Below are 14,130 nucleotides of genomic sequence, written 5' to 3' on the forward strand. Positions count from 1 at the left end.
GATTAAAGTAAGTTAAAAATTTATAAATTCCAAAGCATTTCAGACTTTTTGCTTCAGTTTTTATGCTGGTTTTCTGTTCCTCAATTCTTTTTTATGTTGTTTTGTGTTGTTTTTTTTTTGTGTATACTTATTTCATTAGATTTTACTCTTGTTCATTTTTCTGCTCCGTACTTTAACAGTTCTACAGCTTCCGCATTAGTTTTGAAGCAACTTCAACCGCAACATATTTTTTAAACTGAAATACTAACGTCTACACAGGAAATTGATTTATTTCCTTGTTGTTTTCTCTTTTCCGGTGCTGTTTTTGCTATTTTTAAAAGATTTCACTTCTTCATTTAAAATGCCCCTTCATCTCAATCTAAACCAAGATGAGCCATGAGCCCTTGATTTTAATACTTCTTACACCACTCTTACTCACCGGCTTTGCCACTTTCACATTTCAACGATAAGAAAGTTTTTTATTTAATGTACTCCGGTGTGTATTACGAGCGAGACTAAAAAGCATTGAAATTGATATGCTGCATGTTATATCTTACCCCCTTGAGACTTTTAATATAGTTTTCCCATGCAATATCAATAATACTAAATATTTTACTATTCCTAGAAGCGATTAATTTACAATACTTTTAAATAAATGCTTACATTTTATCAACTGAAAACAAAATTTCTCAAATGTTTTATCACTTTTAATAAATTAAACTTTTGATTAATACAAATTAAAACAAAATATAAAGTAAAGTTAAGTTTATAACAATCAAAGCACTAAAATGATTAACACTCTTTTTTAATCGCCTTTTAAAATCAGCGTAGGCTTAATCATTCTGCAAACAGCTTTTACTGTCATATTAAATACAGGGTTGTTGCTTAATGCAATTATAAATGAGTTAAGTATTTTAAGCGTAAAATAAAACTTTAAAAAAGGAGGACTATTATATATATTTTAGTAAGCATTCCAGTGAGGCAACTTTACAATCTTTAAAGTCAATTCTACAATGTAATCTTCATTTTTGACTAAAATAACATTTATTTAAATTTTAAGTGTGCCTAATTGTCTAAGGCCTGATCTCAAACTCATAAGGTTTATTAACTTTGGCATGTAATGTAAAACATCTTGTTTGTTTTTATATATATGGATCTTGTTTTTATATATATCTACACCAACAATTTCATGACTTTCGACATATTTAACAAGTACTTTTAACAGGTTAAAATTGTAGTAGAAAATTTATTTTCCATATAATACTTAATTATTAAACTGGACTGGACTTCTTGGAAAAATCAAATATTTTTATTTTTAAGAAAACAAAAATAAAACAATTACATTATTAGTTATAAGTGTAAATATATTATTCTATTTCGAATAGTCTTAAATTTAGTTAACTACACTACATAAATTATTCAATTCAAATTCCGAAAAATTGCACAAAATAGGCTTTTCTAGGACTTTAACAAATTCATGAAAACCTGATAGTTTTTACCAAATTGAAATAAATAATTATATATTATAAATAAATAATAATTTTATATTATAAATATTTATTTTAATAATTATTTGAAAATAGAATAGTATTGTAATTTAACAATTAAAAACAAAAATGTTATTAATTAATTCAATTATTCTACAGCTGATTTATCGATCTAATATAAACATAACAAGTTAAGTTGTTAATAAAATTTGCATAGCAAAGTAACAAAACTCCAGAAAAAAACATAAAAGCTAAATACGACCTTGGGTCAGTTGATTAAGGAGCATTGACTCTGAGCTACACATTTGACAGGGCATAAGTTCGATTCCTGGTACTTGCAATCTCAAAAAACTATTTCCGAATAATTAATACTCGAAACAGCTGTATGATCAGTCAAAAATTCAATTAATTAAAATACCATAATATAAAAAAGAATTTTTGTTGTTGTAGTTCACTACTTTTCGAAAACCTCCTTATACTTATTTTAGTTGTTCTTACGATATTCTTTTATGATAAATTTATTTTCATTTTCTTCACTTCCTTAGCACTGGTTGCTTCCATGTTAGTTATTATATATCAATAACAAAAGCTTCAAAGGTATAAAAATCAAGAAAAAATATTAATCTTTAAATCATTAAATTTTTAGATTGAGAAGAGAAAAAAAATAAAGAATTCTCTCAATTGATTATAATTAATAATACTTATTACTTTTAATGTACCGGAAGTAGTAAATATTTTTGTTTTAAATATATATTATTATATTATTATATTTATATTATATATATTATATTTATATTATATATATTATAATATTGTATATTATATATATATATCTATTTATATTATATAGTATATATTTTAGAAATTAAGAGAATTATGAATTTATTGAATGGTAATTAAATCATCTTTACACTCGATTTAAACACTTTATATATATGGATAAATACTTAAAGATAAATCTTAAGTATTTAAACTATTACAAAATTTTAATAAACAAATGGTATTACTTTAATTATGCATTTGCATTGCTTTATAAAATATGTATTTTATACCGATAACTATTTATTTATTGTACATAAAATTGCATGTTAACAACAACCAATTTATGAAAACTAACAATACTTGTCGAAATAATTAATTTGAATAATATTTAATATAAACTGCATATTGTATGAGTATTGACCCTTCATTATCCTTTGAAATATTAAAAAAAAAAAGTTGTTCATTTTAAAATTTTTATTGTATTTGCATGTTTGGTTGCGAATGGCAGGGATTTGGGTTTGTAACATTCGCTAACAGCAACGATGCAGAACGAGCACGCGAACGTCTACATGGCACTGTGGTTGAGGGACGCAAAATAGAGGTGGGTGCATGAAACTAATTAATTAAAAATAAATTAACTACTATATTAAAAATATATATATTTTACGTAAATCTAAACTTTAAAAATTTGCTTACTTTGATAAACTTTTATGACTCGTATAGATACTTAATATTTTTCTGTGTATGAAACTAAAGAGTAACTTTGGCGCTTGAAATTGATAAAGTTTAATTATTTTCAGTATTAATTTTGTTGTGTCTTTATGAATTTTTAATATATATAAATTAATTATGTGCAATTTATCATTAAGTAAAATTCATCATATTAAGTATGTTCAGCATTTATTGAATTGGAGCCAAATATGTATGTTTTTTTGCTGTGTAGGTCATCATCATGTGTGCAGTAAATTAATTATTGTGAAAAATTCAATTTTTTGTATGTGTATTCGTATTTTTCATTTAATTAATTTGTTGTTTAATCTGATAGTAACCAAAAATATATATTTTAAAACTGTAAACATGTGCATATGCTTGTTGCATATCATATCTCATTGAGAAATGCATTTTACATTTGTTCATTAAGTAAGTCTATAGTATATTGAACTTCTTTAGATTGATAAAATGTAATTATTTCAACTAATATTATAAGGCATGTTTGACTAAGAACAATAAGTTTGAAATGAAAATAGTTGTTTTTGTATTTTAAAAGGCTATAATTGCAAATAATAAATAATTTATGCATAGAGGAATGATATTATTAAACCATCTTTGGTGTCATTGCGGTATGACAGTGTTTTATTTGTCATATTTAAACGGATCATGTATGTATCCAAACAAGCCTTGGTGCTCAAGACTACTACTTCAACTTAACCCAAGCTAGTGCTAATGCTGATTAAAAAATTAGAATTTCAATTTATGTTTAACATTAGCATCAATATAACTCCAAAGTGAGAAATGATTTCTTCGTCTATAAAACGAAATTAATCGTATTGGTGTACTATGTTTTTTCTATATTAACCAAAATGATGAAATGTTCAAACAAATGTATCGACAAGTAAAAGCAACTCCAAAATATGATGTCTAATTTGCTTTTTCTTTAAATGAATTGGGAAATTATTGTAGTTTAAAGTTAATATTTAAAAAAAATTCTGTGCCCTGCTCTCCCAAAACCTCATTAACTTAACAATTTTTTGTTCGCTTCCAAGATGTCAGTGTCATATTACATTTTTTTTTTCTCGAAACATTTTTAGTACAGCAGTTTTATATTTATCATGTACCGTTTTCGCGCTATAATTATTAATTGGAGTTACCTACTGTATTTTTATCACAAAAACAGCAAAAGCTTATTTATTACTCATACACTCTCGGTTTCTCTATAATTGACCTATGAAGTGAAGTACTTACACTTGTTTTATACGAATTTAAAAAACTTTGAGTTTAGTTTGGCTTTAAGTTATTATTTAGTCATTTAATACTTTTACAAGGTTCCACATAAACTATGTCCAGTGACATATCCGCATGTATTTATATGTAATGTTTTCAAGTAATAATTTACTTATAGAAAATATTCGTTTTGTGAAGATGTTAGAACGTGATCTTAATATGCTTACATACTTACACAAGAATACACGTATTTACTTCTTATAGAAATATATACTTCATTGATATTTTTTACTGAGGAACACTGGCACATAAACCTTTGTCGTCCGGACCAAATTTAATCGAAATTTCTCTTTTGATTTTATTCTCAATTTCTTCATTTATCTTAAAAACAAGGACTGCCATATAACATGATCTTTAGAGTGTTCATCTTTTCAATTGTTTGAATACAATTATATTGAAGTATTGAGTATGTACTAAAACTTTACTTTGCAAATTTGTTCGGAATAACAAATTTACTAATTCCATAGATTCTTACTTCCATCTACGTATAGTAAATTCATAGGGTGTTTCAACTATCAGTCACAATACATTTTTCATATATCTTACAAATAATACAAATTTAGATAGGTAATATATTGAATAAATAAAAAAATGTTAGTCTGTGGTATATACACATACCATAGAATGTTTTCTAAAGCTTGTATATAGTATACTCTTTCATAACTTCAAAACATACCAACAAAATTTTTCAATTATATATTGATAAAAAAAATATTACAATCAATACAACAGTCTGTTAACCAAACTATCTTGAGATTTTTCTCTTGATGACAGCTCTTATAATGCGAGCAGAAGTGTCATGCACTAAGTCTAACACCCTTCACCATTGTAACGCTGCAATAGCAACAATTCTGTCTTCAAATGGTGAAATTAAAAATTCCTCACGCATACAAAATTTAAATTTGCTTATAAACTAAAAAATTAAAAAAAAAAAAAAAAAATCGAAACGCAACCCAACAGCATCCGGCATCCGGAAAAGAAAGAAAGAAACTACTGCGGTATTATCCAAACCACATAAGGACGGGGTATAACACCCTTGAGTTATATCCACAGAGTATCGCAATAAATGCAATATGGCAGCACAGTGACTGTCGTCTTACGAATACTTTCGTTTACAATTTTTCAATAAGTTTAATAAAAATGCAACGAATGCGGAGATGACAAAAACAAAAAAATATGGAAAAATATAAGGAAACATTGGTTCATATGGTAAACAAATTGTGCTGCTTCTTCTACTTATTTGCATTACAAATATTATCACTTCCTTCTACCGCCCGGTCTTCTTTCTTTTCACTTGCAAATTGAAATTCTGTTGTGATTTTTACTGCAGAATTTCTTTGCAAATTTTCTTCAAGTTGACAACTTATCCTTAGAGAGACTGAAAAGTGGTTTAGCGGTTTTCATATTCAAAACACGTTTATAAGATTTTTTTATAATTCACATTGTAATTTCATAATTTAAGTTCAAAAAAAAATTGAAATGAGATGGATAAAGAAAAAAAAATCAGTAATTGAGTTAAACTTCTTGTTTTCCATAAGCTCTACATTTGGGCGTCTGTCTCTTAAGTACACTTCAATTTTTCTTTTAGATATTTCTTGGTGGCAGTATTCTTTTAGACAAAAAGTTTCTTTTATATCTTGATAAAAGTTACATTTCCAATCTTATATTAAACTTATTTAATAAAATTACTAATTTTGAACATTTAATTAAATACATAAAAGAACCTCTTTATGAAATATACTAAGTTTCTATTAAATTTAATAGTCGCTTTAGACTGAAAAATATTACTACTTATATTCACAAAATATTGGTCTCGCCCGTGCCACTCGTGGAGTAACATTAGCATGACTTTCTCAGTATTACGTTCTTAGATTAGGTTCTATACATAAGAAAGAATATATAAATCATGCAACAAATAATGCCTCTACAAACGCAATAGTGTTGAAACTTAACAATTAAAAATAAAAAATATAATTAATTAATTCAATTATTCTACAGCTGGTTTATGATTTCGTTCTAATATAAACACACCAAGTGAATTTTTTAATAAAACTTTCACAGCAAAATTAACAAAACTTCAGAAAAATGTGCGAACATAAAAAGTCGAGTACGGCTTTGTGTTAATTGATTAAGGAGCACTGACTCTGAGCTTGAAATTTGACAGGGCAAGAGTTCGATTTCTTGTACAAGCAGTCTCAAAAATTTATTTACGAATAATTAAATACAAGAATTATATCCAAGACCATTGTAGATAAGTATTTGGCAATACTCAAAACAGATGTATGGTCAGCCAAAAATTAAATTAATTAATATAATAAAAAATGAATTTTTATTGTTCGAGAAAACTTCTTTATACATAATTTATTTAATTTTTTATCCCCTCTAAAATAATTAATGATGAAAAATCATTACTTTATAATATATTTTGCAGTGTTATTTCCCACAAATTCAATCACTAGCAAAGAGTGTTTAGTTTCATTATATAATAAATAAATTAAATCTATTTTAAATAGATAAATATTTAAGCATAATTGCAATTGTTTTAAAACCTTTTAATTAATTTATAGAATAACGAATGAAAAATTTAATTTGTGATATGTACATAACACAAAATCCAATCCTATCAAATTCAATATAAATATTTTAGCTTCATAATTAACTTGAATAAATTAAATTTAAACCAATCAAATTTTAATAAACACATATATTCTATTATGTGCATCTGTAATAAATTTTAACTTGATTACGTACTCGTTCAGTTGTCAATATTTTAATTAAATATAATTTTTAGAACTACTACTAAATTCTACTAAAATATATTTATACAGCCATTTTCAACATTAAAATGCTAATCAATATTTGCTTATGTTGTTTTAATATGATAAAATATATCATTGAAGATATCCATCGAATTAGCAATAAAAATTGGATTTTAATTTAAAATAATTGTAATAAACAATTTTGGTATTAAAATTTAAAACTTCAACCTATTAAAAACAAATAATTAATTTTCAATTTAAGGAATATTAAAAATAACAAATGTTCATAAATATCACAATATTGATTTAAAAGCGAATAAAATACTACTGATTAAATTTAGGCATCATTCAACTAAAATGTAGTATTAGAAATAAATTAAACATTAATTTTGTTTTTAATTGTATTTGAAAATGAATTGCAAACATAAAAAATTGTTTATTATTCCATAAAACTAATTTGGAACAATCAGAGTTGGCATTAACAACATTCTACTTTGCACATACCGTAGACATGAACCAAGTAGATACAAAGCACATTTTTCATCTTCTGAATAGTTCCACAGAGTCATTGAGGATAATTTTCAATCTCTTAGTATGATTAAACTTAAATTGACAACTTCGCATACCCAATGTTAAGACTGATATCTTAATAAAATCATATCTTTGAGTATTTCCATTTTATTTTCAAGCAATAAGTGAGAAAATATATTTTGGATAAATTAAAATAAACGAAATACTGGCCTCCAAAAAACGATGAATGCCCTTTGTAGTGCTAATTATATATAAATTAAAACCCGCGGCCTCTCGAATCTAGCCCCTGCACTTGGTTTCATTAACGGCAGAAACATGCAATATTATTCGATCGCCTGAATTCTGCCAAACGTGACATTAACTTGTTTGTCTTGAAAAGACCCATTTGGCTTACATAGCTCTCAACTCCACAAAAATAAGCTCGTTCACTTAACTAAAAACTTGAAATATTTAAAAGAATCATTAACCTATATAATATATTGTATATAGAATAATTATTTTAACTTCTGATATAACATTTTATCCGGAGGAAGACAACAAATAAACTTCAAAAGTTGGCGAATTTTATATAAAAAATAACTATACAAGTATAAAATGAAAGAATATTACAATGTTTTATTTTTATTTAATATCAAATCACAAAAGCAACAAACATATAATTATTAAAAACATCCAAACAATTACAAATATAAGACTATATGCAATTCACAAAAATAAAATTGGTCCCCTCTCAAAATGCGGACAATCTTGCCAAGGCAGGAGTTCTTCTCCCTGACATTCACTTCTCAAATATTGGTATTCCACTTGCTGTAGTTAAACTGGCAATTAAACAAAAATTACTAAGCGTAGCCAAACAATACTGGGCTGATGAACGCCATTATCAAATATATAAGTTGATTTGGTCTAATTTAGACAAGAAATGCAATAGTCAGCTATCCATTTGGAGTCACTAGTCAAAGCTCCATCTAATGTGTATTGCCCTTCTTTAGCTAGGAGAAGATCAAAAATCTTCGGGGTTTTTTTTCTCGCCGACCTGACTGAGTTGTGTTCCTGTAATATTAGGGATCTAGCTAAATTCATAGAACTGTTAGATTGGCTTTCCTTTAGCTTTTTTGTTGTTGTTTGTATACTGACCTTTTAATCTATGTACGACGTTCCAATCCTATTTCTGTGGTACCACAATGGGCCATTATTTGAACTTAAATGGGCTTTTTGAAAACAAGACTTACCTACCTACCCCTCTCAAATCTTACTGTAGAAGTATATCCATTGTTTTTTTTACAAAAAATTAATAGTTAAAGTGAATTATGTATTTTGTTAAATAACTTATTTGGTTTGACGAAAAAATAACAAACTTTCATTAAACCGCTTTCTTGAATAGTGTTTAATCCTGTTCAACTTATGATTTTTAACGCAATTTGGTGTGTTAATGTCCCTATCATAATTCTGTATTAAAGAACTACCTCTTATATCTTGACTTTAATGATAAGGCTCATCAAAGTAGTATAATCAAAAATAAATTTAATCTCTCTTATAACATAGTAAAGATAAAGTTTTAAATTATGAAAAATAATATGTTACTTTTATTTTAAGACATTTTTTATTCCTTTCAATAATAAATATTTTTAGTAATTGTTAAATTTTTAAACATCCAACTATTAAGGACCCCTTTTTTTTTACTTGTGGTTATTTTTTTACTTTGTGTATCTAATAGGATAATAGTGACATTACAAACCATGAAATTATTACCAAAATCCATTTTGCCACATTACCCCATTTAGCACCGAGGAGCAAATAAACACAGTTTTGTGTGCCCAGTAAATATAAATTCTGAAGCACACAGCACAACACAAATATCCTTTTCCAAATAGCACTGAAATTAGGATAATTGAAATTGAATCGACATATAGTAGGTCTGCTGCATATGCTTCTGCATGGATACTAGTAACAGTCATTTTAAGCTTATGAAATAGCATACATTTTAACTAAGTATATATGTAAACATTTTTTTAAAGAATTTCTCTCTCTGTACATTTAGCTGAATATTTGCCAAAGTGCTGGCTGCATTGTTGGTAAAACCTCCAAAGATTTAACTAGAAACTGATATAAAATTAAAATTCCTTTCACACATTTTGATATCAATATTTACTTATATGCTTCTTTAAATAAATGTTTTTACAAAATTTTCAAATGTAAATATATTTTTGAATATTTACAAATATTATTTTGTATATATATACCATAAGTATGCATCTCTAACAAATGCCGTACGAGAAAAGTACAGCAAACACTTCCATGTTTATTTTAAGAAACTTTGTACACTTCAGTTTTATTTTTCTTCTCTTCTATTTTCAATGTACAACACAAATTAAACTATAAACAAATTTTGTAAATAAAATTTTACAGAAACTTGAAATTTCATGTTTCAATTTAATTACTTTTCACTTTGTCTATATGTAAATATATATATTTATAAATATATATGTATATATATTTCTCAAATTTTGTGAGCTATGGGAACCTTCATTTGCAGACTCCGCTCTTATTTGGAAATTGCAATGATTTTATGTCAGCAATTGCTTTCAGTAAAATGTTATTAATAACACAAATATCAATTTCGGAAATAAAATTAAAATTTATTTTTTTGTTGGGAAAGGTCGACAATTTCAATTTCGCGAATATATTTTTTTTTGTTTTTCATTTTTTTCTGGTGCTTTTATATTACTATTTCTCATGGCAATATATTTAAAACGAAACTTACCATTAATTACTTTTAGAAAAAGTCACTCACTGTGACAAATTGAAACGAGAAAGAAAAGTTAATTTTTTTTAATGAAAAAAATACAAAATTTTTATTTAAATGTTTTTATAAAGTTTTTTATATATAATTTTTTATAATTTGCATTATTATTATATTATTTTTTAAAATACTAGTGATTTTCGTCGCAATGTGTATTTTATTTAAAAAAATTCTACATATGTATTTATATAAAAAGTCATTGCATATGTTAAGGCGTTCATACACAATTTAAAGATATACCTACTGCATATATACATCCACTGCATTATTCGTACATTATTTTTCATATCAAAAAATTGCGTATGAGTCGTGTTCTATACAAAAAAAGTTAACAAGAAAAGTTTTACACTTATATAGAATAATGAATTGCATGGGGTTGCAAAGAAGTGGGATAAGGTCATGTTATGTTATGCCCTTTTGAAAATAGCAAAGAGCACAAAGTGCAATAGTTCACTACAAATTAAACTTGTGTAAGCATATTTGCTATGTTTTGTTATTTCAAGCTGAAAACAGACTAAAATTATAAACGTATATGCATAAAGTATTCACGACCACTAAGTGTTGTTTGATGTGAATAAAAATTTTTTTATACATATAAACTATAATATATACATATTTTTGTATACTGAGTTTTAAATTTATTTTATTTGGATTTAAGTAGCACGTGTTACTTTAATAAATATGTTTCAGAATAATTGTTGACATTAAATATGTCTTATATATCATAGCCTATAACATTATAATATTTATCAACGATCTATAAGCATGCATATTAAATTTTACCCTTATTAAGTACTCGTAATCCTTTAGCAAATTTATTTATTTAAGTTTACTTATTAGTAATTTAATTTCATTCAGTGAAAATATATGGTCTATTGACGTAGAGTTTTGCAATTAAAATATATAAAATAATAGTATGTTTACACTGCTTACTTTATAACTGTAACTTACTTCATGAAGCAAACAAAGAGCTACCATGCTTTGTAACTTACACTATGTTCATACACACCTTAATTTCACAAAAATCTTAATTTCATCTTTGTTTCAGCGAAATTAAGTTGTTTTTTTCATACAAAAATTCAGTTTTAATATTAGAACGAAATTAAGTAAAATGGCCTTAATTTTGTTGAAACGAAGTCTGAAATTAAGGGACATTTCAAATGCAACTACGCGTAAGATAAATTTTAAGCATAAGATAAAATTGAGATAATGAAAAACTGACTTTAATAAAACTGTCAGTGACAGTTGACTTTAATAAAACCGGGAAAATCGTTTGAAAGTAGTACAAATTTTTAAATTTAAATATAGAGAAAGAACTGTAACTGTTATTAATTTAAAATAGAGTGAAAAATAATAATGCACATATCTGAAATACACTAAAGCTAATAATACTACTGAATGCCATCCTTTATACTTATTATAATTAACTTTGAAAAATTTCCCAGATACAAATGGTGTTTGGAGCATGTAATTTTTAATATCCGATTTGAAAACAAAAAACATATGATTTTCTTGACTTGGGACAGTATGAACACTTACGAAATTAACTTAATTCCATTTTTACGATATTAAGGAAATTTGACTTTTTGAACTTAATATAAAGGAAAATTAGACGCAAAATGTAGAAAAATAAATTTCCCATAAAGGAAATTACTAAAATTTCAAATATTTGTCATATATCTTATATATGAAATGTAAACAAACATCAGCTGAGCTGTAAACAAATGCACTGAGGAAGTCCAAAGAATTTTCTGACACATAAAAGTTCTTTATCATACAATATGGTACTTTTGTCAATGGAAATCTTAAAGTTACTTAAGGAATCTACTAAATAAACTGTGGAAACATGGTATTAAGTGCAAGATTATTGACAATAATGACTCATGGTAACATGAAAATTTTAGTACTTCGTTAAATAACAGTTTCACATGGTGAAGTGCAGTGTTTTATAGAAGCCAAGAGAAACGTGTTATCGACATTGAATTTTATTGAAAAAATTGATTTAAATTTTAATATTAACCTGACAATTATTACAATAGTTGACTTAATACATGGTCTTAATAGTTGACTTAATAGATTGTTATATTTTTATTTTAATATCTTCACTAGATTTGTTATATATTAATAGGTAAAAACTAAAAACAACTTATAAGCTATCAATTACTGTTGCTAAAATACCTCTTCTAAGAATGAAAATGTAAATAAAAAACTAAGTTTAATTTTTAGTTACCACATATAAAGAACATTTCCAACCAAGCTTCATGAAAATAAACACTGGAGGGAAAGTTTATAATTTAATAAAATGTTTTAAACGTAACTAAAAAAAAGTTATGTCATTTTTTTAAAATAACAAAATTAGTTTGAAAACTAAGTTTAAGTTCAAAATATAAATTTTAAATTCTAATTAAAAATTTTTATATTGAAAGAGCACATCATGAAAACTTACGGCTGCAATATTTTTCATTTTATTATTTTTTTTTTTAACTTTACGATAACACAAAGTTCTTAAATTATTTTTTTAAATTTCTTTTTTCGTTTGAATATTATAAAAAAAAATTTTTTAATTTATTAAAAATTAAATGTATGGGACGTAGCAGTTGACTTTGACAAAGAGTTAAGATCTTTAATTGAAAAATTTTATATAATTTAGTTTCCTTAAAATTTAATAAATATATTTGTTCTTTAATGAAAGATATTGCAAAGGATACATATTATGCAGCATTTAGACAAAATTTTGTAAAAATTTTACATTAATAATATTAATTTTATTAAGTTATTACCTATGTCCTATGCATAAGACTAATAAAAAATACTGTTTTTTTAACCCAACTAAGAAACGAACAGAAAAAATGTGTAACTTCTGCCACTATTTCAGTCGTGATTTGGCTAATATACGCTAGAAAGGAAGTTGGGAACTACAATGCTAGATAGGCTCTTAACTTAAGTACAGTATAAAAAAGTTTAGAAAGACTTTATTAAACACAGTTTAATAAATATTGTTCAAGTTTAAAAAATCAAATTCGAGGGGTGTGTATGCGCTAAAAATTAGACCTAATTTGCAATTCATTTAATTACCAATTTTAATTGGCAAATTACAATTGCTGCTTTTCAATCATGAACATCATTCAACTATATTATAATGGCAACATATAAGTTTTACGAAATATACTCATTTTATATACATACATAAATGTATACGCATCACCAATTACTATAGTTCTTCTGTTTTTAAAATTGAAAATATTTAAACGTTTTCTATGTAACTTTTTTCTTTTTTTAATGCTATTAGCAAGCACTTTACTTTTTTTTAGGTTTTTTTATTTGTAGTTGGTGGAGTGCACTCTGTTTTTTTTTTTAATTTTTGTCTCATTTTCGTATATATTTATTTTAGTGCCTTTTGTTGGTACTTGATTACCACGTAATAGTTTTTTGAATTATGTATCATCAAAACGAAAGTATATATTGTACGTGAATTTACGTTTAGAACATTTTAAATATTTGCCTTAATTACTTTAGTAAATTATGAGAACTTTTTCAATTTATCATAATGTTTACTTCTTTTAAAAATAAAGCAAAATAAAACTTTAGTTAATAGATGAAATTTTCGATGCCAAAAATTTTACTTAACTTTATGAATAATTATTTTCATTATTCAAAAGACATTTGATTGAATATTAGATGCCTCGGCACATACGATTAATGCTTACTCTCATGTCTCTGCCTATCTCTCTGTCTCCCTCTTTATCACACTGTCTCTTTTCTTGAAAGTGAATGTTGATTAATTGAGCATAATTGTCCATATAATTTTCAT

At 25.5% G+C, this 14,130-nt stretch overlaps 1 protein-coding gene across 7 annotated transcripts in view; it reads left to right on the forward strand.

The window, feature by feature from the left end:
• LOC119673531 (sex determination protein fox-1) overlaps positions 1 to 14,130 on the forward strand; it is a 100,336-nt gene that overhangs the window by 44,663 nt on the left and 41,543 nt on the right. For all 7 annotated transcript variants that reach the window (XM_038084829.1, XM_038084837.1, XM_038084841.1 and 4 more), the window contains exon 5: positions 2,737 to 2,829. In XM_038084829.1, coding sequence (XP_037940757.1) covers positions 2,737 to 2,829 — 93 coding nt within the window. The remainder of the gene's footprint in view (positions 1 to 2,736; positions 2,830 to 14,130) is intronic.

Source organism: Teleopsis dalmanni, chromosome 1, assembly GCF_002237135.1.
Source record: "Teleopsis dalmanni isolate 2A chromosome 1, ASM223713v2, whole genome shotgun sequence".
Lineage (NCBI taxonomy): Eukaryota > Metazoa > Arthropoda > Insecta > Diptera > Diopsidae > Teleopsis > Teleopsis dalmanni.